Source organism: Salvia miltiorrhiza, chromosome 6 (assembly GCF_028751815.1).
Source record: "Salvia miltiorrhiza cultivar Shanhuang (shh) chromosome 6, IMPLAD_Smil_shh, whole genome shotgun sequence".
NCBI lineage: Eukaryota > Viridiplantae > Streptophyta > Magnoliopsida > Lamiales > Lamiaceae > Salvia > Salvia miltiorrhiza.
Window position 1 is genome coordinate 27,076,331 of NC_080392.1, and position 25,448 is coordinate 27,101,778.

General features: G+C 38.2%; 3 protein-coding genes and 1 long non-coding RNA gene across 4 annotated transcripts; all 4 read left to right on the plus strand.

The window, feature by feature from the left end:
- The first annotated feature begins 3,120 nt into the window (after positions 1 to 3,120).
- LOC130988957 (uncharacterized) lies at positions 3,121 to 6,041 on the plus strand. Its single transcript, XR_009090339.1, has 3 exons — positions 3,121 to 4,019; positions 4,195 to 4,273; positions 5,214 to 6,041. It is a non-coding gene; the product is annotated as an uncharacterized LOC130988957 (long non-coding RNA).
- Positions 6,042 to 6,298: 257 nt separating this feature from the next.
- On the plus strand, positions 6,299 to 6,922 carry LOC130990700 (uncharacterized). Its single transcript, XM_057914928.1, has one exon. It carries the CDS (start codon positions 6,299 to 6,301, stop codon positions 6,920 to 6,922), a length of 624 nt encoding a protein of 207 aa, XP_057770911.1.
- Positions 6,923 to 11,082: 4,160 nt separating this feature from the next.
- Positions 11,083 to 12,851, plus strand: LOC130990701 (uncharacterized). Its single transcript, XM_057914929.1, has 3 exons — positions 11,083 to 11,889; positions 12,046 to 12,147; positions 12,255 to 12,851. Exons 1-3 carry the CDS (start codon positions 11,083 to 11,085, stop codon positions 12,849 to 12,851), a joined length of 1,506 nt encoding a protein of 501 aa, XP_057770912.1.
- Positions 12,852 to 22,810: 9,959 nt separating this feature from the next.
- Positions 22,811 to 25,068, plus strand: LOC130988958 (F-box protein At5g67140). The gene is made up of 5 exons (XM_057912947.1): positions 22,811 to 23,066; positions 23,140 to 23,286; positions 23,984 to 24,119; positions 24,419 to 24,517; positions 24,594 to 25,068. The coding sequence occupies exons 1-5, from the start codon at positions 22,954 to 22,956 to the stop codon at positions 24,804 to 24,806; spliced, it is 708 nt and encodes a 235-aa protein (XP_057768930.1). The 5' UTR covers positions 22,811 to 22,953; the 3' UTR covers positions 24,807 to 25,068.
- Positions 25,069 to 25,448: the final 380 nt, after the last annotated feature.

Genomic DNA, 25,448 nt, shown 5'->3' on the forward strand with positions numbered 1-25,448 from the left:
CTTAAACGGTGATCTAGAAGAAGAAGTCTATATGGAACAACCTGAAGGGTTTGTAGTACCTGGACAAGAGAAAAAGGTATGCAAACTAGTAAAGTCTCTCTATGGACTGAAACAAGCGCCGCTGCAATGGCACTTGAAATTTGACAATGTCATGTTGTCAAATGGCTTCAAAATCAACGAATGTGACAAATGTGTCTACATCAAGAGCACTAGTAATGGGTACGTTATGGTGTGTCTCTATGTAGACGACATGTTGATTATGGGAAGCAACAATCGTATCATTGTTGATACAAAGAACATGTTAAAAAGAAATTTTGACATGAAAGACATGGGGTTAGCTGACGTGATCCTTGGAATGAAAATTCTCAGGACCACCGATGGAATAACTTTGACACAATCTCATTACATTGAGAAAGTGCTCAAAAGGTTTAATGCGTTTGACAAATCGCCTGTAAAAACCCCATTAGAACTCAACGTTCACATGAAGAAGAACACGGGTGAACCTGTTGCACAGGAAGAATATGCAAGAATCATTGGGTGCCTTATGTATATTACAAATTGCACTCGACCTGATCTTGCATGCCCAGTGAACAAATTGAGTCGCTATACAAGCAATCCAAGTAAAGAACATTGGAAAGCACTTGAGAGAGTTTTGAGATACTTAAAGTATACTCTAAATTTTGGAATACACTACACGAGATACCCCCCGGTACTTGAAGGGTACTGTGATGCTAACTGGATATCCGACGCGAAAGACTCGTTATCAACGAGTGGTTACGTGTTCACTATAGGGGGAGGAGCAATCTCGTGGAGGTCTACAAAACAGACATGTATTGCTAGATCAACTATGGAATCAGAGTTCATCGCTTTAGACAAAGCAGGTGAAGAAGCTGAATGGCTACGAAACTTTTTGGAAGATATTCCATGTTGGTCAAAACCCGTGCCGCCTGTCATGATAAACTGCGACAACCAAGCAGCTATTGGGAGGGCGAAAAGTGGGTTGTACAACGGTAAGTCTCGACACATACGTCGACGACATAATACCGTAAGACATTTGATCGAAAGTGGAGTTATCTCAATTGACTATATAAAGTCAATAGATAATCTGGCCGATCCGCTCACTAAAGCTTTGAATCGAGATCAAATGTATAAATTGCTAAAGGGAATGGGTGTCAAATCCACAATATAAGGATGATTATAGTGGTAACCCAACCATGATGACTGGAGATCCCAAGAACGTGGTTCAATGGGAAAACTAAGCTATAAGACTCCAAGTAGAACACTCAAACTACTTGCATTCCCTAGAGAGCAACTGAGTGTTGAAACCTGCTTAGTGGTAAGGTTAAGTCATTGACTTTTAATGATTCCTAAACACCTCAGGGAGGTTGAGTATAGCAGGATACTCGGAAAAGAATCACCTATATAAGTGAGATGTGGGGGCCGCATCGACCTAACGCTTATGAATCCAAAGAGCTGTCCAAGGCCCGCAAAGGACAAAAACGTGAGAACGAAATGAGGTTGAGGCGTTAGTGTGTTAATACTGTTGTCTCGGTATACACGAAGGAGAAATGGTTCAAAGACATCAAGTTCTACCAATTCACCAGTATATCCGATAGTATTAACTAAGGATGGTTCAAGGCCGCAAACCACCTATTCTAATGCACTAAGGTCTCTTGAGAACAGAGCTTGTGTCTGCATTTGCATTTGGCTATTTCCACTCATGTGGGGGATTGTTGGAAATTGGTTGTGAGTAACCAATCTTTGAGAATTTTTCGAGTACCGAAAACATTTAATTTAGCATAATTAAATGGGACAGGATCGATCTACGTTCCGAGTAGATGATCGTAGTATATTTATTTACTCAAAACCGATTTCCGGTGAGTGAGAAATAATTGTTTAAAGTTGGGTACTTGAAACATTGAGCTGTGGGAAAAGATAAGCATTAAATAAGATTTAATGCTTATCCCACATCGGAATGTGGATAACATTTATTACAGTATAAAAGCTATTACATCATAGGATGTAATAAAACTGTGTGCACACGTGACGGGTTGCACAGCCCACACGCGCGCGCCGCCGCCGCCGCCGCTCGCCCGGCCCCGGCCCCGGCCCCGTCGCCCGGCCCCGGCCCCGGCCCCGTCGCCCGACGCCCGGCGCCCGGCCCCGGCCCCGTCGCCCGACGCCCGACGCCCGGCCCCGGCCCCGGCCCCGTCGCCCGACGCCCGGCGCCCGGCCCCGGCCCCGGCCCCGTCGCCCGACGCCCGGCGCCCGGCCCCGGCCCCGGTCCCGGTCCCGGTCCCGTCCCGTCCCCGTCACCCGACGCGCGGCCGTGGACTTGGATCTTGGCAATTGGTCTTTGGGTGGTCTTTGGGCTGGCCTTTGGGCCTACCCTAGGCCCACATCGACTATTATCTTTTTGGACCAATGAAAAGTTGGTTCGAATAGGACGAGGCCCAACTCGGTTGGGCCAGCGCATGCACACGAAGCCCACTAGGGCTTGGCCCGGGAGGACCCTTGGTCTCCCAGGAAGCTTCCCACGTAACTGCTGCTGTCAGAGGAGTCATGGCAGAGCTGTTACATCTGTAACTGCTGTCGGAGGAGTCATGGCAGATTCAAACAGCAGGGCTGTTACTGCCTGTAACTCCCGACACCATTTGAATACCATCATTGGTATTAACTCCGCAGGCTCCCCCTATTGATGTGGACTGTGCCTATATATAGGACAGCCTCCATGCATCATCACCACCTGAAAATCATCACAAGCAACATCACTCTGCATACTGCATACTGCATCTGTTGAGTTCTGTTCTCGCCTCGTTCCAGTTCGCCGGAGCTCGTTGGTGTGCGGTGCTGCTACCTACGAGACGAAGCCGTTTCATCTTTGGGGACGACACGCCAAACCGAGAGCACTACCGGGGCGTATCTCGTCTTGCGGACAGAGGATCCTCCTCGACTCGGCTTTCTCCTGGTTTCAGTTTTCTGTAATTTCAATTCAGTTTTCCCTTGTAATCTAAACTTCTACATTTCTGTTTCATTGTACTACGCCCGCAAGCTTGTAATCCAACAGTATATAGGCTCTCTCTCTCTCTCATCTACTCTATCTCTCACTCTCACACGCACAGCACACAACGCTCAACTCTCTCTCTCGCTTAAAGCTCCTGCCGCCACCATCAACACCAGCTGCCGCCACTTTCCACCGCCTCCATCACCACCGCAGCTCCTCCACGGTACCACAGCAGCGGCAGCAACTGAGAACACCAGCAACCGGAAGCTACAGCAGAAACAGCAGCCGAACAGAAGCTGCAGCAGCCGTCGAGAGCAGCAGTAGCGAGCAAGCTCGGCCGCGCTGCCCCGTCGCGTCGTCGCCTCGCTTGCCGCGCCACCACCGTGAAACACCACCCTCCCTCCGTTTCCCAGATTGGAAACTCCCTTTTTGAGCAACAGTAGCAGCGGCACAGCAGCCACTCTGCCTCAGCTCACCCCGCCTCTCCGGACTCGCCACCGGAGCTACGTCGGCCACCGTCGTCACCGACACGACCTTCCTGCACCACCACTCTCGTAAGATCAGCCGAGAAAGCCGTGGAACAGCAAGGGAAACGTTGATTAAAGCTCTCTGATCTTTCGCCGAAACTTGAGCAAAAGCACGAGTCTCTTTGCCGGTTTATTTCGTCGCCGACCGGCCACGAGGCCGCAAACCGAGAACACGTAGCCGTTCATCTATCTACAGGCTACCACCACCAACAATCGAAAAGCTCAAACACTCTACATCTCCCAAACCAATAGCCGCAATATCCTCCAGCGAAACGACGTTATTGAACGATCTCAAGAACGTTTCTTCTCGTTCTTGGTCTCTCTCACGACCGCCTCGTCTCCTGCGACAGCCAGAGAGCAGGCCCTTTGCCGCTGGACACCGTTCACTCTTTTTCTTTGGCCCTCACAGTCGAGAATTCAAGGAAACAACCCTTTTTTCCTTCGTTTAAAGGCTTTTGCGAACTCTCGTTCGCCAAGTTAAATGTCGGGTAGCCTTCTTTTCTTTCTAAAATTTTCTTTTCCCAACTCTTCTCTTAAAAATATATATATATATATATATATATATATATATATATATATATATATATATAAAAGTATAGACTATAAGAATCGAAGTGTTATGAAGAGAAACATGACGGGATATTCGATGATTTATAATTATAGATATTGAGCGATTAGGCGAGACTCGTGGACTCATACGAGTTGGAGACGATCGGAATTCGTCGTTTGCTTACGAGGCTAGGTAAGCATGGAAATGAAATATTTTTTTTATTTTATTTTATTTTGCAAAGTTATTTGAATGATAAACTTTGCATGGGAGTAAAGAATTGATTATTATATATTTATATGCTACTTATATGCATATAATTATTATTGAAATTCATAAAATAGTGGTGAGACGATTTTTTAAATTATAATTGTTAAGTCATTTAAGAATTATTGATTTCTAAGTTTTCAATAACGATTTCTTAAACAAAATTTGGTTAAAACGGTTTAATTGAGTAAACATTTAATTCATTGATTTTATTTTTAATATTTAATTATTAATATTGATAATAATTCATTTAAATTGATTTAATCAAAGTTTTATAAATTTTTTTGAAAACTCCTTTCTTAATAAAATACATTTAATCAAACATATATATATATATATATATATATATTAAAGAAACTTGTTTTATTATTAATTTGGTATAGAATGAAATTATGTTTTATTTGAAGGTATATATGTAAGTATATGTATATGTATGTATGTATATATATATATATATATATATATATATATATATATATATATATATATATATATATATATATATATATGGGAGAATGGCTTATGAGATAGGATTAATGGTTATGTGAAATAGAATAATAGATAATGAATATAAAATGAGATTTCGTACATCCTTTAATAAACGAGGAGTATCTTGATGAGAGAAGAATGATTTGTATAAAGAAATTATTTAAGATATGGATAAGATGAGATGGGATACAATTGTTGCAAGACAAGTTTATCCTATATATTCGGAGTTTAATGTCTCATGGATTGATAGAATAAGACGTGTGTTAAGCAGAAGAAACACGATTAATTAGTTAATAAACGTATAGTCTATTATTACGTAGATATCGTCTATCTTCCTTTCTCTATTATTCATAGAACACGTACTTTCGTTATATCGAAGGTTTGAGGAACCGAAGCACCAGAATCTAACCACACAAAAGAAAAGAGAAAGCGAGGATGACAGGTGGGCATTTTCTAACCCTAATACGTGGGCCTCGCGAACCCTCTTATGTGGGTTAAAAATATAAAATATTTCCAATGAAAGTTATTATTATTATTATCTTGAAAATGTGCTTTATAAATCGTTGACTTGCCATGTTTTTGTTGAGTAATGATGAGATGTATGTTGACCTGCTACCATGAGATAACGATCGGCCTTGAACTATGTGAGCCGACGGGCTACTAGTTAAGGTATGTGCACAGTGGTGATTGTGAGCCGTTGTCATGCATCGGCCGGTCACGGGGTTGAGAAGGAAGCCTCCTTCTCTTCGCCCATGTTGATGATATTGTTGAGATGTCATGATGATGATGATGGGTAGATGTGGTCCATACACGATATTGTTGTCGGCTTATGATACGAGAAATGATGATGATTGCATAAATTGTTTTGTGATATAGCATATACAGGTATTTTCTCCATCAAATATTATACCTTGTGTATGTTCAAAATGGGCAAGTTCAACATATAGCTCTAAGTAGCAAGATTTCAATTATTTTCGGCATATGTCCACTGAGTAATAACTATGTTACTCAGCCCTGCATATATTTCTAAATGTGCAGGTTAGGTTGGACGGGAGAGGAGGAGAAGGAGGAGGCTTTACACTCAAGGTGGTCATAACATTTGAAACATATTCGATGACTTATACGAATTTCCCATCTTTGCTTTCTTAATCGGAGTAAATTTGTCATGATTGACTTGAAATAAAATTAGTATCTTTTCTTGTTGATACCTCACGAGTTACCTGTCTTCATACATGTAACTTGACCATGATTCTGTTGTGCAACTCTATGAGACCTGATAAACCATTAAATCTTTATTTTCATTTGTATTATAAATTATAACCCTTTGATATGACTGGATTAATCTAACGCTGGACCACTTATGCCTAGTAATTGTTTGCATATAAGTCCATTATGAAAGTCATTTTCATTCAAACACTCATACTTGTGGTCATTTGTGGCCTAAATTTTGAATTATAATTGATTATGTGGGTGAGTCGACATGATACTCGTTCTACGCTATCACTGGCTAGAAAGCGGGCCGCGACAAAAGAGTATCTTGTTATCAGACAGTTGGGCATTAGAGTACGTGAGAAGTCGTCCCCGAAGTTTGACTCTGTTTACTGGTCCCCTCCTACTTACTCGTGGTTTAAAGTGAACACTGATGGTTCTACCATCAGAGCGCCTGGACGTATTTGTGCGGGCAGGGTTTTCAGAGACTGGAGAGGCATGGTTCGTGGTTGTTTTCATGTTGAAGGGGGTAACGGTTTTGCTTTCGAGGCGGAACTTCTGGGTTTGATTTCTGCTATCGAGTTTGCTTATAGCAACGGTCGGTTAAAAATTTGGTTCGAGGCAGACTCTTCTTATGTGGTTCATATTTTATCTACTAAGTCGCGCCGTGTTCCTTGGCACTTCGTTGCCATTTGGAACCATGCCCTTCATTTGGTTGAGAATATGGAGTTCCGCATCTCTCATATTTTTCGTGAAGGAAACTCTCCTGTTGACATCATGGTTAGCCCACACACTCCTGAGGGTTGGTGGACGCACAATATTGATATCATTAAGGATGCCATGATTAGAGATCTTTCGGTTTATAGTCATTTTCGTTAGAAATTTTAGGTCTTACGGTTGGCAGTTGTTTCTTGCTACTGTTGATGGTCTGATGGGGGGATGGTGGTGGCGCGCCGCTCATCTCTTTTTCATGTTCCGGGTGTGCTCGAACATGGGGCTGGAGCGGCCGCCGTTTTTGGTTGACTCCGCGGCGGTTCATCTTAACCGACTTTCGGCGTCGAGTTCTTTAGCTTCTAGTTGTACTGTCGTTGTAGGGTTGGAGGTCGGCTTCATTGCCTTTCTTTTGCGGCGGCGAGAGTTCCTCAATTGTCGTCGTCATTTTACGAACAATTGGCGAAGAGGTTTTATTTGGTCAGGCTTCTGCGGTTGCTGCTCTGTTGGTTGCTTGGCTGCAGTTTTTGGTTTGGTGTTTGACTGTTTTTTTGTGTCTGTACTTTTGGTGTGGGGGAAACTCGCGGCTGCTTCAACTTTTATCTACCCTTTAGTTCTTTAGTTTGGCTTTGTCTTTCGATTCTAGTTGTTTGTTTGGTTCTTTTTCCTCCTCGGGTTTCCGTGGTTGGCAGCTTCAAGGTGCCCGGGTTTACTTGGGGGCAATGGTTAGGCCGAAGCTCCCGAAGCAATCCCACCCTCGCTGCTACGTTTTCTTTTTTCTTTGCTCTTGCTCTTTCTTTCTCCCTCTTAGACGAGTACTCGTTTTCCTTGTTACGATTTTTCCCTTGGGGTTTTCTGTAACAAGATTTTAACGAGGCTCGGCCCTTTGATTGCGACCTGTGCTTTCTTGGGTTCTTTTAGGTTTTTTGTTTTTCCGCAATAAAATCGTATTTTAAGTATTTTCACCCGTGCAACGCACATAATTTTTTTTAATATTTTAATTGTTATAAACTTTAATTTGATATGCATAATTAGTTGAATTTCATAATTTTAGAAAAGAAATAAAATAGAAAAAATAAGAAGTTAAGGAAAAGAAAATTAAATAAATGTATAGTTTATAAATAAACCTTCAATTTTAGCAAATACTGATATAAATTTTATAATTTTGTATATTGTAGAACATTTTATAATTCACATGCATATTTGTTGTTAAAAAAATACAGATACGACTATTAATTATATTGATATAAAAATCGTATCCAAAAACTATAAATCGTGTGCATATCCATGCACACAATCGTTTTACAAAAGAATAATGTTAACAAAATTCTTGTTCACATGCAGTTTCTGTCCGAAAATATCAAATTATGTATTTCAATAACAAAAAAAAAAAATCTGGGGCATAAAAATGCATTCGTGTACAGTCTGTGCATAATGTCGTGTATTCAACAATATTTGATCTAAGAATTTTGTGTCTTACTGTAACTTAAATAAATGTATGGTCCATACAATATCCGCACCGAAATATTAAATTATGCATTTTAGTAACAACAAATCAACCAAAAACTAAGATAATCAAAAAATAAGATTTGAGAAAAAAAAATGCATTCGTGTACAATTCCGTGTTTAATTTTGTTTACTCAAAACATGCACTTGTTTACGTATCTTTAATCAAAAAATACAAGTAATAAATTTAATGTAAAAAAAATAAAAGTAATAGAAATAAAAAAAAAAGCTGAAAAAATAGAAAGAGAGAGAATGCTATAAAATGGGAAAAAAAATCGATTAAAAAAAGGAATAGAATGAATATAGCCAAAATCAAAATGAAAGTTAATGCTATTAAATAAAAAGAATCGAAAAAAGTAAAAATAAATATCTATTTTTTTCAGCTATTTTAATTAATTGATTATCTGCTTATGTCTTATAATTGGTTCATTTTGTTATTGGATTTGCATGAATATTTTATTGGGAAATATGAATCAACCAACATTTTAAAATAGAAAGAAGAAAAAAAATATTTAATGCCATTAAATACAACAACCGAAAGATAATTAAAAATAAAGGTTATTAAGTGGTTGTCTAATACAAAGAAAAAAAAATATATTTTTCACTTTATTTTAATAAGACATTACTTTATGCCAACATTATAAGGTTAAATTTGTCTTTTCAATAAGAAATGGCTACTTTTGCTATAGATTTATAAGTGTGGCTTTATATGTATTACTAGTTATATTTTGGGCTACTCATATATATTTACACTTTAAAAAGAGTGGATTTTGAAAATAGCCACTTTTATATATAGTAAAAATAAATTTTACCCACTAATATAAAAACTTAAAAAAAAATACCCACATTTACCATTTTACCCTTACATATAAAATTTTACAAATACCCACTGTTCACTGGTTGTGAATTCAATTCGAATTCACAACTAAATTCAAGTATTGGTTGTGAATAACAAGTGTTGGTTGCGAATTCGCGTGAATTCACAACCAACATTATTTCGCGTTGTGAATTCACAACCGATAAAACTTGAATTCACAATCAACATTATTTCAAATTGTGAATTCACAACCAATGAAACTTGAATTCACAACCAACACTATTTCAATTGTGAATTCACAACCAACGTTGATAATTCAGTTGTGAATTCATAAACCTGGTTGTGAATTCAAGAACATTTGTACAAAATTGCGCGATTTTCATCAATTTCTTCGTTACTTGTAATTTTTTTTATTAAAATCAAATTGAATTCAATTTTTCCTCAAATAATCTAAATAATCTCCTAGTTAACTTCCGTTTTGAAATCAACATAAAAGAATATCGAATATAATTGAAAAAAAATCAATTTTCCCCCCCTAATTCACTGATCCATCAACTCGAAGAAATTGTTGATCAAGTCAATCTGCAACAATTCGCTGATCCCCTAATTCACCAAATTCACTCAAATTCACCAAAACTCCCCTCAAATTCAACAATTTTAAAATAAGTCACATGGAAATTATACACATTCGCCCCATTCGTTAAGTAAACTAGAAATTGATGGCAGAGGGAGATCGACGGCCGAGCATGCGTTTCTCGCCGGCCGTTGCAGGAGAAAGAGAGAGAGAAGACAAAGAGCGAGGCGGCGGCGGCCGTGACGCGGGCGAACGACGCGGCGGAGACGTCGAACTTGTGAGCGTCGAGATCTGATCGCCGAGCTTCTGATCGTCGGCGATGGTGAGGCTCGAGATCTGATCGCCGAGATCGATGACCTTCTCCGGAGCCTCGACCGCGGCGAGGGGGCGGACGGCGGCGGAGGTGCGTGTAGATAGAGGAAGAAGGAGAGAGAGACGCCGAGATTGGAGATGAGGAGAGGAACGCGCGGCGGCAACGTCGATGTCGCCATGGCTATCCTCGACCGCCACCGCCGTGCTCCAGTCGATCCGCCGCCTCAATGGCCGCCCTCGGCCGCCACCGCCGTGCTCCAGTCGATCCGCCGCCTCAATCGCCAGGGAGAGAGATGGAAAGAGAGAGATAGAGAGAGAGAGTGCGTTGAGGAATGAGAGAGAGAGGAGAGAGCGGGTAGAGAGAGAGAGAGATAAATGAGATAATGAAATGAAATTAGGGTTTGCCCATTTATATAGAAGGGTAATTTAGTCCTTTAACACAAAAAGTGGGTATTTTTTTATGTTTTTATTTGAGTGGGTAAAATTTATTTTTGTTATAAGAAAGTGGGTACTTTGATATATTAACACCTTTAAAAAACTCTATACTTTATATTCATTTATATTTTTAATTATTTTCTTGAAGCATGCGTGTGTGCAGAAAAATACTCCCTCCGTCCCGCTATTCATGGCACGTTACTTTTCGGCACGGAGATTAAGGAGAAGCAAATTAGAGGAATAAGGAGTGTGGTCCACATCTTTGAGTTGTGATTAAGGAGATTATTAGTTATTTTTATTTTATTAATTTCCAAAAAGACTAAATTTTTTTTATTTAATAATTTCATTTTAAATAACCTGTATTTACATGGATAATTTACTAAAAATCGAATAACCTGTATTTACATGGATAATTTTATTATGAATAACCTGTATTTAAAACTGATCCATGATGAGTCAAGTGCGCTGGAAATTGAAATTTGACCCAAAAACTTTAAAAAACTGGCGCCATTAATTGAAAACAGTACACTGAAGCTTTTTCATTGAAAATTTCAAAGTTCCCACAATTTTTGAAAGGGCAGAAACTAAAGCCCTTTATAAATAAGGCCTACAATCTGATTCCTACAACTTCAACAACATTCGGCAGATCAAATAAACTGCTAAAAGACTAAAAAAAAGCTACAAATGGCTAGAAGAAAAGATCTTTCTTCCTTTGAAAGAGCATCCATCATCCAATTCCTCCTTCAAGGTAGCAAAGATGGAAAACCTGGCAGAGGGAAGATGAGTGCAGCGGTGCAAAAGTGGAGCAGTTCGCGTAGAACGATTAGTCGACTTTGGGCAGCTGCAAAAAAACAAAGTGAAAGTGGTGAGGTAATTAGTTCTTTGAGCAAGAAAATGTTAAGACCAAGGAGAAAACTTGTAGAACTTGATTTACATTTGATTGCAAGCTTAGATTTGTCAAAAAGATCTACCATTAGAAGGCTAGCATGTGGGATTAAATGCAGTAAAAGCACTGTGGGCAGGTGGATTAAATCTGGACTGATCAGGGCTCATTCTAACGCGATAAAACCTGATCTTACGGCTCCAAACAAGTTGCTTAGGCTACGGTTTTCCTTAGAAGCTCTAGAATATGATAGGATTCTTAGGAGTTTGACATTTAAAAGCATGCACAACACAGTCCACATTGATGAGAAATGGTTCTACATCACAAAAACTGCACAAAGGTTCTATTTAACTCCCGAAGAGATAGAACCTCACAGAACTTGCAAGAGCAAGAAGTTCATCACCAAGGTGATGTTCATGTGTGCTGTATGTAGGCCAATTTTTAATAGTGATGGTAGCTGCTTGTTTGATGGCAAAATTGGCATTTTTCCATTCACTGAATTGGTGCCAGCCAAAAGGAAGAGCAAGAACAGGGCAGCAGGTACAATGGAATGGAAACCAATACAAAGCATCACCAAACAAGTAGTCAAAGATTGCCTAATCAATCAGGTACATAGGGTGAATGTTATCTGCTCTAAATGTAACAATAGCATGTACCAAGTTCATGTCACTTCAGTTTATGCATAGCTAATGTAATGTAGTGTTGAATGCATGGAATGTATTGCTAAATGGCTGTGTAAGAATGTGTATTGCTTAAAAATTCAGATTGTAGTGCTGAATGTATTGCTAATTTACAAACTGATTCAGATTGCTAATGTAGTGCTGAATGCATGTGAATGTATTGCTAATGTAGTGCTGAATGCATGTGTATTGCTTAAAAATTCAGATTGTAGTGCTGAATGTATTGCTAATGTACAAACTGATTCAGATTGCTAATGTAGTGCTGATTGCATGTGTATTGCTTAAAATTTCAGATTGTTCCTGCTATTAAAGCAAAGTGGCCAGCAAATGCTAGCAAAACCATCTACATACAGCAAGATAATGCTAGGCCTCACATTCAAGATTCAGATCCAGATTTCAGGGCAGTAGCATCTGCAGATGGCTTTGACATTCATTTGGTGCATCAACCACCAAACTCCCCAGATACAAACATCAACGATTTGGGGTGGTTTAGGGCAATACAAAGCCTACAAACTGAATCAGTTTGTACAAGTGTGGGTGATCTAGTGAATGCTGTGATTAATTCATTTCATGAATTAAGCCTAAACACTTTGAATAAAGTGTTTTTGAGCTTGCAAAGCTGTATGATTGAAATTCTGAAAGTTAAAGGCAGAAATAGCTACAAGATTCCTCATTTAGGGAAAGATGCATTAATTAGGCAGGATATGCTTCCCTTGAATCTCCAAGTTTCAAGTGAACTTGTTAGGGAGTGCATATCCTACCTAATTGACAATGGAGCATTGTCAATTAGTGATACACTAATGCAACATTTGGGAGTGAATGCAGGATGCACAAATGAAGTTGAGATGATGGTGCACCAACTTCAAATTCAAGTTCCTGAAGTTATGTGAAGAAGAAGAAGAAGGATCCATTTTGTAAATGCATTTTGAAGAAAACATTTTGTAAATGCAACTTGTCAGATTTTGTAAATTCAGTTGGGCAGAATATGTAAATGCAGCAGGCCAGAATATGTAAATGCAGCTGTACCAAGTTTTTTGTAAATGCAGCTGGGATGATTTTTGTAAATGCAGTTGGGCAGAATATGTAAATGCAGCAGGCCAGAATATGTAAATGCAGCTGTACCAAGTTTTTGTAAATGCAGCTCAGATCATTTTGTAAATGCAGCTGAACTATGAATGCAAAAATGCAGCTTGGCAGAATACATCAACACCCAACTAACAACCAACAACCAACAAACAACAGCCAACAACCAACCATCAAAGCCCAACAATACCAACAAACATCAGCCATCAAATAAACAGCCACACCCAGCAATCAGCAACCAACACCAAACAACAAGAACCCCATCAAATTAGAACAAAAGGATACCAAACCATAAGAACAAGGGAACTAATAAGAAACAGGGATATTTCATCTCATATTTAATTCTTTTCAATCATAGATGAACAATAGAATAGGGACCAAAAGTATGAGCATGTTTTCATCATTTCAGACCCACATAATCACACATAGCACATAGTACAAACACTGGAAATCCCACATGCCGCATATACATCTACTGTGAAGAGCAGATTAGGGATTAGGGTAGATCTCACCAGAAAAAAGGCAGGAAGCAGGATCTTCATCATCCTCATCTCACCATCGCTCATTTCCCTGTGTTGCCAGTTTTCCTCACAAAGGAAAAATGAATCGGGGTAAGCATCATAATTAGGGTTTGAAGATGATACAGGTAGTTCATCGGAGACCATAGGAGTAGACGGGCTAGAGGGAATGAGAGTGCCTTTACCTTGTTGGGCTAAATCCAGGCGATGCCATTCTCTGCATCCATCTTCAATCACCTTGACCTCGATCCATGTCTCCAAAGAACTCATCCATTTCCAATCATATGAATCTCCTAAATATCTCGACATCTATTCGGTTCAATCCCTCAGATTTTGGCAAAAAATACTCTCAGAGCACCGGCGGCGAAAGGCGGAAGACGAAGAGAGAGATTGATCTGATTTTGGGTAAGGGTTTACATCATAGGGATTTCTGGAAAGGGGGAAGACGATGGTGGAGGCCAAATTGGTAAGAGACAAATGCAGAGGGGGCAGCGGCTTACAGCCAAACAAGGCGACGAGAGGCGGCAGGCGAAGAGAGATGGAGGTTTCAGGCGAAACCTTCAAGCTCTAGATTTAGGGTTTCTCTGCGGCGGACTTGAAGAAATTTGTAAAATGGAAATGATTTCTCTATCTTTACAGATCCGATCGCCCGTTCCAATTCCCTGCATTAAAGTCAAACGCGTTTTAGTTAGACGCGTTTTTGTGTGGGTGATTTAATTAGGGTGTTAATTAGTGATTTAATGAACACTAACTACCCCCTTATTATTTCCTAAAATGGAAACGAGCCATTATCGGTGGGACAACCCGAAATGGAATACGAGCCATGAATAGCGGGACGGAGGGAGTACAATTTGTGTAAGATTGCTTTTTGACTACATTTATTCCTCTTACCTACCGTCCTTGGAGTCATCAATGAAGACATAACTATTGCAACATTGAGCAAAATATACCATCTTTATCTCCCTCTCGGCTCTCTACCATCGATTTTCTCTTAGCTTCTCTCTGTCTCCCTCCTGGCTCTCTACCGAATCTATTATTTATACCATCAAGAAAATTAATAATACTGCCGGTCAGTATACTCAAATATCCCAACAGTATAATCAAAAATTTCGACGATATAATCAAACATGAAGGTGGTATAATCAAATATACCAATGGGATACTCGAAAATCAAAAGAATATGCATGAAAACATTACAACAAACATAATTACAATATAGAATTACAACAAACAGTCACTCATCTTGTACTAAGTAAGGACAAGTTTGATGTGTATGCGATCTCGCTCCACACAAACTACACGTATTAGGAGCACGACTTGTGCTTGTGGACGCTGCATTGTCTGTTCCAGCCCTATGCCTTCGGGAACACCTCTCAGTGGGTCCCCGATGTCACATGTTCTGTGGATAGCCACCCCGTTTCTTTATAATTGGAGGTAAAACGCAAATACTTGCAATATTTGCAGGGTAGTCCATGAAGCATGTGGCGGGATAGAGTTTACCCGATACGAGTATGCTTCTCGTAATTTTGATGATTGATAATAGTCTCAAACATGCTTAGATAAGTCATCGCCTAAATGCCTAGATTATTTGATTCAAATAAAATTTAGTTTAGAAGATAGAAAAAATTATGTGGTATAAGTAAAAACAATCGTGTACCTTATAACTGCAACAACATGTGAGCACGGTAGCATGTTTATGTCCCACCTTGAAGCACATACATGACTGCGTTTGTACATTCACTTTGAATGATTTGTTTAAATTTTTTACTTTGAAAGTAGATGGAGACATGGCAACCACCTCATATCTCCGTGATCTCTCCAATTCAGCAGTTAGCTTCCGTAGAGCCTAGGGCGTAACATCCGCAAAAAACGTCTTTGCAACTTCATGTCTTTCACCAAACCATTTTTCTATGATGTGACGAATCACCTCAACCATATAGTATATAGGCAAACGTCTTGCCCACAACAATCGAGAATTAAAATATTCAACAACATTTGAGGTTAGTTTTCAGTATTTACGAGGTTTTCAGTACATGTGTGGTCAGGCCCAAACATTCGAACCATTTAAAATCCACCCTATTATGTAGCCGGCAACAAAAATGAGCACCGATTCCAACATCCGGCAACAGAAAGATTCTCAATTAAGCAATCAATAAGCACAAAAACACACAAATGATAAATAAACCTTAAATTATTGAATCAAATAAAATTCAGAAAATCACCATCTACTTAATTACTTCTTAGTCCTAGGATAAAATTGTTCTAGCCACACATAGACATATGAACTAGAATAAAAATTTTAATAAAGTAAACAGACATTCAACAAATAAACCGTACGAAAATTTGTGAATCTTCAGTTCTTTCTCTTGAGGTCTTCTCAGTCTGTCTCTGCAACTCTCCAGAAAAGTAGAATAATGTGTCGTGTAAAGTACTGAAGAAATAAAGTAAAAATCGAGTTTGGGCTTGAAATCCGCCAAAACCTGTCCAAAATATAGCAGACACACGGCCCCGGGTATCAGAGAGACGCGGCCGCACGTCCAACATAGAAGAATTCGGCAAAGCCCTGGCGTGCAACCGCACGTCTAGGCCACGTGCGTTTTTCAATTTTATACAACAATTTTGTTTCGGCCCGTTATCCCTCGTTCGATTTTCCATACGTTTGTGCTCATGAACTCTTGTTGAGATGAACTTCAACTTTCATGTACATCATTTTGCCAAAATAAGCTTCAATATTCCTTAAAATTTGCTCAAACAACAAGGAAGTAACAAGTTCTTGACAATAAACCATTAAACACATAAAATCCTCACAACTAAGCTTAAAATATGATACATCAAGAGGTAAAAATGCATGTTTATAAGCTTTTGCAAAAAATTGAAATTACATACCTGATTCCGCCGCAGCCGCACAGAGAGAATAAAATAACAATGGAATATTGAGAGAGAGAGAGAGAGAAAATAAGGTTTGTCTAGTGAGCTTTTAAAATAATTCATAGAATTAAGTAATGGGCTAATAAAATAATTCATAGAATTAAATAATGAGCTTTTTTATTATTAGTTTGGGCGTTTCTTAAAATGATCTATTTAATTATTTAATTATTTTAATTTTTCAGTTTTCTTAATTAGTTTAATTTTAATAATTTAAATTAATATAATATCAATTTAAGGAAATGTGTTATTTAAATTTGTGTCATTTTATTAAATTAATGTAATTTACATTAATGTAATTAAATGAAAAATACAAAAATCAAAACTAATGAATATAAGTCAGTTGGATGAGCCTTCTCAATGCATGACATTGACTCATAAATGGTCCCCTTTGTGGATAAGCCTGCAATTGACCAACTGATGTGGATGTTCTAAGCTCCAAGAGCTTATAAGCTCTTTAAAATAATCTTAGCCAAACATCCTCTTAGTTTTGTTATATTAATGGCTTAGTGTTATTTACTCAAAATGAGATTATCTTAAATTATAATCTATAAATTTTATTATGAGTGGATTTTGAAAATAACCACTTTGGAATGGTAAATTTAAAAATTGTCCACTAAGATAAAAACTTAAAAAAAAATAGCTACACTTACCATTTTACCCTTTCATAATTTAAAAATTGCCCTTTAAAAAATCCGCGCACTTCACACCTGGTCGAATTCACAACCAGGATTTATTTTTGTTATGAATTCAAGTAGTCGTGAATTTGAGTTTTAAAGTTTGAATTCACAACTAAAAATAGTGTTAGTCGTGAATTCGCGTGAATTCACAACTAGAAATATTGTTAGTCATGCTACGAATATTGTTAGTCGTGAATTCAAGCTTTAAAACTTAAATTCATGACTACTTGAATTCACAACTGGTAATAGAGTTAGTTGTGAATTTGAGATTCAAAACTCGAATTCACAACTAACACTAGAAATTCAATCTTGAGTTCATCAAACTAGTTGTGAATTCTAATTTTAAAACTCGAATTCACAACCAAAACAACTAGTTATGGATTGGAGCTTTAAAACTTGAATTCACAACCAACACTAACGATTCAGTTGTGAATTCGTCGAGCTGGTTGTGAATTCTAGTTTTAGTTGTGAATTCATAGATCTGGTTGTGAATTCAAGAATATTAAGTTGTGAATTCATAGATGCGGTCGTGAATTCAAGAACATTGAGTTGTGAATTCATAGATCTGATTGTGAATTCAAAAACATTAATCAATTATCCAAAAATAACTAAAGAGTTTTTTTTTAAATAAAAGATTATTTACAACTATAAATAGTATTAGTCGTGAATTCAAGTTTTATATGAATTCACAACTACAAATATTGTTAGTTGTGAATTCTAATTTTAAATTATGAATTCTAATTTTAGTTGTAAATTTATAGATCTAATTGTGGATTTAAGAATGAATATTAATCAATTTTCAATCCCCCCGTCACAAGAAGTCGCCCGAAAGGTGCGAGAGAGAGTTGATTCCTCGTATGTCTAATGTTTTCTTGTGAAAGTGAATTCATCGAATTAATATTCTCTTGTTTGGAGGAGTCAACAATGATGTCGTGATGCACTCTCAGAGCTCGTGCACGAGGCTCAACAAATTCGCCATTAAAACCGTTTTGAGTTTTTCAAAAAATAACACGAAGTCTGGGAAAAAGAAAATAAACTAACAATAATACAATTACTAATAAAAGTCAAAACTCACCTTGAATAATAATCATTCAAAAACGATGAATAAAAGTCGGCGGATGATATATTACAAAATCTCAGTTTTACGATCCTAGCAATCATTCTTGCAACAATAATTTGATCAGAGCCAAGTTTTTCTTGTCTTCCACATCGCACAGAGAGAGAGGGTCTTCCACATCAGAGAGAGAGACTGAGAGGAGTGTGACAGAAATGAAGTGCGGGTAGTTTTTTAATTTTAGTCTTAGGATCAGTTTAGTCATTTAACACAAAAAATAGATAAATTTTAAAAAAATTATTTAAGTGGATAAATTTTAAGTTTACTAAAAGAAAATGGCTACTTTTATATATTGACTATTTTATTTGGTGGATCTTTTCGGTTGAGACTAGGTATTTATGAAATTTTGTGAAGAAGAGGTTGTTGGTGGTAATAATAGTAGGAGGCTTGTAGTTGTTTAAACACAACTTATGCTTAAAACATTTAACAAAACCAAAATCCTTATTATAGAGAAGAAGAAGAAAAGCGATCTTTATTAAATTCGAAATATTGGCCACAAGAGAAGAAGAAAACTTCAAAGTGGCGCTCCATCGTGGTTTTCACTTCATATAAAGGTATGTATAATGTGTCTACTACTCAAAAAATGAGATATGAAGAAAAAAAAAAAAAAAACGTGATCTTAAGGTCATTATGGTTATTTTATTCTTGGCTTTCATGATTGTTTCGTTATTTGAATATACATGTTGATCATGAATATTGTTTAATTTGTTTCAAATAGGTCACACATTAGGTTTTAAGTTTAAGTTTCGATATTAGGGTTTCATTGAGCTTTACCGGCCACATGATCGCAACCATCGCGTGAGCGATGGAGCTCAGGATTGAACCCACGATGGTGACCATCGTGGGCACGATGGTGATCACGATCGTGAGTGTCATCGTGCCCACGTTCGTGTGCTTCGATCGTGGGGTTGGCATGCCTTATTTTTTAGGTACTTTTGATGGTTTGTTGACTGTTTATATTACATTTTTCTTAATCTCAGACGTCGGGGCGACGTATTATGATACATTATGGCGGTCGTTGGGAATGATCGACATATGTAGATGAGAATTTCTTTGTTGGTTATATCGATTCTGGCACAATTAATCGTGCTAATCTTGTGGAGCTTATTAAAGAGGGTTTGTGCGGTCGAAAGAAGACCGAATATGTGTTAAGCAAAAGTTCTATTGAAGGGTGATATGGAGTTGCTTCGATGGTTAGCAGATCATAGAGAGGATCCAGAGGTTTATGTGATTGAGAATGACGGTTCTTCCGGCCCCGAGATTAATGTAAGTCGTAGCACTGTGAGAGGTAGTACTTCGGGTGTACATCATGATCAAATAATGTCGTATCATGAAGGAGATGATGAAGGTGAGTTCGATGAGGATTATGAGGAAGATGAACCAGTGTCTACATCTGAAGACGAAATGCAAGATCATCACAAAGAGTTGCTTAATTCAATAAAAGAATAATTTTTTGCTTAGGCTGGACAACCGCCACAATTGGATAGGCTTATGGGGCAGCGATGTCGTAACCCCTGCTAGTGCCCTCTTCGTGGTCTGGGCAAGGTTGTCCGTGCACATAACACACTCTATCTCTCTGCCCCCCGCTTTGCTGTAGTGAGAGGTGGAGTACTCTGTCGGGGGCGCTTCGTCGAATGTCGTGCCGCCTTAGCTGTGATCATACTTGAAGCTATACTCTTCGACTTTTCCATTGTTTTTTTCTTTGCTTTCTGTACAGGAGCCTTGAATGTCGGGTCATATCTTGATGTAACGCGTACAAGAGCCTTGAATCGAACATCAAACTGGTCCCCATTGTCGAAGCTCATCATGTAATACTCATCTAACTCACTCTATGTAGCTTCCAACTCAGGATATACCTCCAGCTGCAAAACGACATAACATGTACTCCCTCCGTCCCAACGAAAGCGGTGCGTATTCCTATTTGAGTCATCTCAACGAAATTGGTGCATTTTTTTTTTGGTAATAATTTTACACTACAAACAATGTGGCCCCACACACCTTTACACACTTTTACACTACAATTTTATTATCCTTAAATTTTGTGTCGAAAAGAAGCGTACCGCTTTCATTGGGACGGAGGGAGTAATATATTAGAATTCAAATTTCAATATAAAAAATCATATAATGAAAAGATAAAACGTACCCACTTATTGTCTAAGAAACTAGTAAAATCAATCTTTATTTGTTGAGTGCTCCATCTCAAACATCGAGGCAAAATCTCCTCGGGCTATCGAAAGCCACAGTAGCTTCCCAAACTTGGAACGACCTCGTACGACCAAATTTGTAAGGCCCTAACCGGACCATAAAAGTGGTAGTCTTTTTTTGCTTGGTCCAGGAGCATCGCCACGATGTCTATATAGTTACACAATGCTCCAAATGTGTACGAGCCCCATGGAAAGGCATCCCAAGTCTCAAAGTCCTCAACTAATGTCCATGCCCAATCCTCGATCACTGGATTGTCCCAACATAGGAGGAAGAGATAGTACACTAGAAGGTTTGCAGCCTTCAAATAGTCTTCCACATCGTTGCCAAGCCTCTTCTCATTGAATCTCTTACGCAACACATTCCCCCTTGTGGATGCACCATTGAAGAATCTATAGAATATACCATTCGGCGGAATTGTGTGAGCTGCATATGGATCAAAATCACTATTGCCGAAGTGAAGTCCCGTGATAAGGGCATACTTCGTTGCCCTAAAGCGAATGGTCCTTCCACCAACTTGAAACCAAGACTCGTCACATGGTATATCACTATCTCTCAATTAACGAGCTAGCAAGTGATGTAGAACATTCCTTGCACTATGGTTTCTCTTCACATCAATTAACCGTCCTACTATATCAGATTTAAATCTCTGTAAAGCCTCATCACCGCCAATATCAAATAAAACCTTCTTAACCTGCTTGAATACATCGACCCTCATATAAAAATTCACTCCACGAGTCACATAGAGCAAGGTAGGTCTTTTCTAATCACAATTATTCTACAAAATTAATGTATAAAAGCAATTAGAAACATCATAATGTGCTTGAATCAAATAATACAACAACAAACAAAAAAAATGAGGGGCTATCATGATCGCGATGGGAGGCTCCCATCGTGGGCCACGATCGTGGCCTCGACGGCGCCATCGTGTCTACGATGGGAGCCTCTCATCGTGTCTACAACAGGCGACGAACGAAGGGAAGGGATGTCGATGGGGGATGGGCACAATGGGGGGCATGACGGGGGCCTAGGGCGGGGTGGGCACGACAGCGAGGCACGCCGAGGGCACGATCGTGCCTCCTATCGTGGGCTCGATGGAGTCGTCTTCCTCACCTCCATCGAGCCCTTAAGAACTCAAGCTATACATTCCAACCAACAATGTCCAACCCAAACCTCAACATTGTCGAAAATTTTGAAAAAAATAAACCTTCAATCTCAAAAAAAAAGTCAACAAATCTCAACAAACTCAAGCTATATATCAACTAAACATGATTCTCAAAGCATTATAACACATATATACATTTACAGCCCTACATATACATGCATTAACTAAGAATTTAAGCTTCAATTTTGTAGAAAAATGAAAGGGGCGAAAATAATGGCTCATTGGAGGAATAGGATGTGTAAAACCCTTCTCGTCGGAGCTTGTCGCCGACGCCGAGTCGTCACCGTTCCGGTCACCCATGTTCGTCGGATACGATGAGTTTCGATCATGAGGTATGGTGGTCGTGAAGAAGAATCGTGCCTTTGTTCTTGCTTGTGGGTTTTGAATTTTTGAGAGAGAGAGTGATTTTCGAAAATTGGGGGTGAAGGGGGGACGTAAAATTGACTCTCTTTTCTTTTTCTTTTTTTTTTCTTTTTTTCTTTTTTTTAATGATATAATATGAGGGTATTTTAATCATTTAAATTATTTTGGTATACAAAAGAGTTAGTTTTAAGTTGAGGCTATAAAACATTATACTTTTACCTGGACGCCAATATAAAATATGAACTATTTTCAGTCTCATCAAAAACTACGATTGATTCATCATTTTGTTGAGTGAATTCATGGTCCCGAGTTCGAATCTCGTAAGTAGCAAAAAATTAATTTTTCACAATTCATACATATATTTTAGATAGTTCATATTTTATATTTTAAGAAGTATTTATACTGTAACTCTTTCCTAGCGTACTAATATGGATAAACATCGAGTTATGTCATGTCATCTAATAAACATTTCTTTATTACTCTCTCTGTCCACTAATTTATGGCCTAGGAGGCAAAACACGAGTTTTAAGAAAAATATTTTTTTATTAGTTGAGTGGAGAAATGGATCCACAATTTATTAAAGTCAATGCAATTAGGCCACAATTTATTAAAGGGACCCACAATTTTGATTTAAATATAAATATAAACTTACCCAAAATAGATAGGACATAAATTGATGGACGAACCAAAAAGGCAAGTAGACCATAAATTAGTGGACGGAGGGATTATTATAATCAAGCGAATATTTATATTATTATATTATTTATATGTTTGGATTGACGCAATGTAGAATTGAATATTCCTTAGAAAATAATGGTTGTAGATTCTAAAGATGACGAAAAGATGACCACACTTTAACATTATTATGACTCTTCCATTTCTCTTTCCTTGTTGAAAAGCCTCATAACATTTCTCCACTTTTCGGAATTTTTTTTTGTGTGTATGAAAATAGAAATGAAGGGAAAAGGAGATGAAGAAGCCGATATTGATCGGCTGCCTGTAGATTTATTGGCACATATATTCTCTCTCTTCACTTCCTTCAAAGACTTGGCTCAGTGAGTTGATGAATTTTGTGTTTTATTTCTTTGATTGTGGTGAATTGAGGTTATATTTATATGTGACGCGCAGGGGTAGCGGCGTGTGTAGAAAATGGAGGCAGGGAGTGATGGAATCTCTGGCTCGGAAGGAATCGCTGAGTTTCTCTGGCTGGAAAATGGACGACGACTCCACCACTCGACTCGTTCATCTAGCCTATAGCCTCAAGGAGCTCGACATGTATGTATCTACTGTTTTTCAATTTCATCATTTCATATGCGCTTTTGTGTTTCATCGTTCAATATTAATCGTAGTTCCTGTTCCAACTAAGCTTCTCTATTAAAAAGTTTAATTTATGTCCTATTTACAAAATTCCACAATGACTAAACGACGTAGTCTCAAAACCAAACAATGTAATTAGAAATTCCACCTAAAGAGAGACTCGTCATTTTGTCACCATAGGGGACATCATCAAACTTTTTATAAAGTTGAGGGTTTTTTTAAGTGAAAATGTAAATTGAGAATATGTTTTGGAAAATGCTGAAAATTAGGGACATAAATTATGGTTAATCCTAATTTTTTTTGTGGGATGTAGTCATGACAGAGGTCATCAAGGCTTTGATGCTATATAACTATATTTGTTAATTCTGGATTAATATTAATATGGAAGTCTGGAAACTATGGTGTTGGGATAGAGTATGATCATCAACCAAATAAAGCAAATCTTATTTTTCTCTCTTTTTTTGGTGATGCAAAATTGTGGTGGTTTGAAAGAAAGCCCACCCTTGTATGTTTGGAGAAGTCCCTGGTTCTGCAATGCTTCTGATTTGTATGTAGATATTTTCTGTTGATTTAAAATTGTTAATAGAGAAAGGGAGCAGCCATATTTGGTAGAAGATGAAGTTGCTTCATCTTTTATCATATTGATTTGCTGTAGATCAAGGAGCCGTTGGGGCTGCCAAATTACTGATCATGGACTGAAGCAGTTGTCTACGGCGAAATGCATTGCCAAACTGTCTTCGATTTCTATGTGGGGTTCGACAGGAATTACAGATAAAGGAGTTGTGCAAATGGTATGCCAATGCCACCCTCTTAACCGCTCTTTTTCTGTCTTTTCTTTTATATATATGTGAAGGAAGAGTCAGAGTCATAGATAGAATTCATATTGATGGTTTTTGCATCATTTACATTCTCAGTTTACCTCACACTTTCTGCCATTGTTGTAAGAAGAAAGTGTAGCGGAAGAACTCTTGGTGCTTAAAAGGCATCATTTGCAATTAAAGGAGATATATATTGGGGGATATGTTTTCTGCTCACTCCCATCATCATCCTTTTCGAGCCATTGTTGATTTACATATTGGCTCGTCTGCAGATTTCTAGGGCAACTTCACTGCATCACCTCAACATTGGTGGCACATTCATTACAGACGTGTCCCTCTTCGCCATTGCAGATAGTTGTCCTCATCTCAAGGTACTATCTCATCTCAAGTACGAGGTCTCATCAATCTTCCATCTGAGGCTTAGATGTTGTAATTTAATTTTTCCAGACTATCGTCTTGTGGGGTTGTCGTCATGTAACTGGGGACGGGCTTCTTGCTCTTGTCAACAAGTGTCGTAAACTAGAGTCCATAAATGTGTGGGGAATGAGGGTGCCTTTGGACTGCTTCATCGGCTTGCTTACTATCAGCCCGGCTCTTCAAATACGGCCTAAAGGGATAGTGATGCACGACGAAACTCTCCATGCATGGCCTGTCTATTGAGGGATTACACACAACTGCATTCTGCTTCTCAAACTCCATTGTTGGTGAAAATTGTCAAAGCTTGCATTATCCAGGGTAAGTTATCTCTGTATTTATTGATATGATAAATAAAAGAAACATTATTGTTCCTTCACTTCATAAGAAAGGCATGCTGAGGTTGCTTGTACCATTTTATCTTTGTATGTATAGATTGATTTGTATGTACAGATTGCTTTGTGAGATGTCAATATATTGAAGGCATTGTGAAGAACTTATTAGAAAATTTGTGTAACTTTCAGCAGTTTGCAAGCAAGAACTTATTAGAAAAATTGTGAAGGCATTGACTTTTTGCATCATCACCTTGCTTTTCTAATGATGAAACTTTTTGTCCAATGTCAAGAGCTGCTCAAATTGATTAAAATATGTGTTGTAGACATAGAAAGTTTTTGGTTGCTTGTAATGGATGGATAAGTTGACTTTGCGTACTAGTAGAATTTTGGAATAATTGAAAGTTTTGTTTAAGAGGAATGGGCAAGGTTTTGTGATAAAACTTAAGTTGAGCAACATAATTTGATTCAATCTAAATAATTAATTGTTTTCTGCAGACGAAATAGTCTTGTAAAAACTAAAGAATGCCATATTCATTTTATTAAGGGTTGTTAG

Excerpts from the sequence above, each read along its gene's own strand:
- LOC130990700 (XM_057914928.1), top strand. The coding sequence starts at position 6,299 with ATGTGGGTGAGTCGACATGATACTCGTTCTACGCTATCACTGGCTAGA.
- LOC130990701 (XM_057914929.1), top strand. The coding sequence starts at position 11,083 with ATGGCTAGAAGAAAAGATCTTTCTTCCTTTGAAAGAGCATCCATCATC. Across the intron at positions 11,890-12,045 it reads AAGATTGCCTAATCAATCAG|ATTGTAGTGCTGAATGTATT; the intron begins GTACATAGGGTG and ends TTAAAAATTCAG. Across the intron at positions 12,148-12,254 it reads ATGTAGTGCTGAATGCATGT|ATTGTTCCTGCTATTAAAGC; the intron begins GTATTGCTTAAA and ends TTAAAATTTCAG.
- LOC130988958 (XM_057912947.1), top strand. The coding sequence starts at position 22,954 with ATGAAAATAGAAATGAAGGGAAAAGGAGATGAAGAAGCCGATATTGAT. Across the intron at positions 23,067-23,139 it reads TCCTTCAAAGACTTGGCTCA|GGGTAGCGGCGTGTGTAGAA; the intron begins GTGAGTTGATGA and ends TGTGACGCGCAG. Across the intron at positions 24,120-24,418 it reads ATAAAGGAGTTGTGCAAATG|ATTTCTAGGGCAACTTCACT; the intron begins GTATGCCAATGC and ends GCTCGTCTGCAG.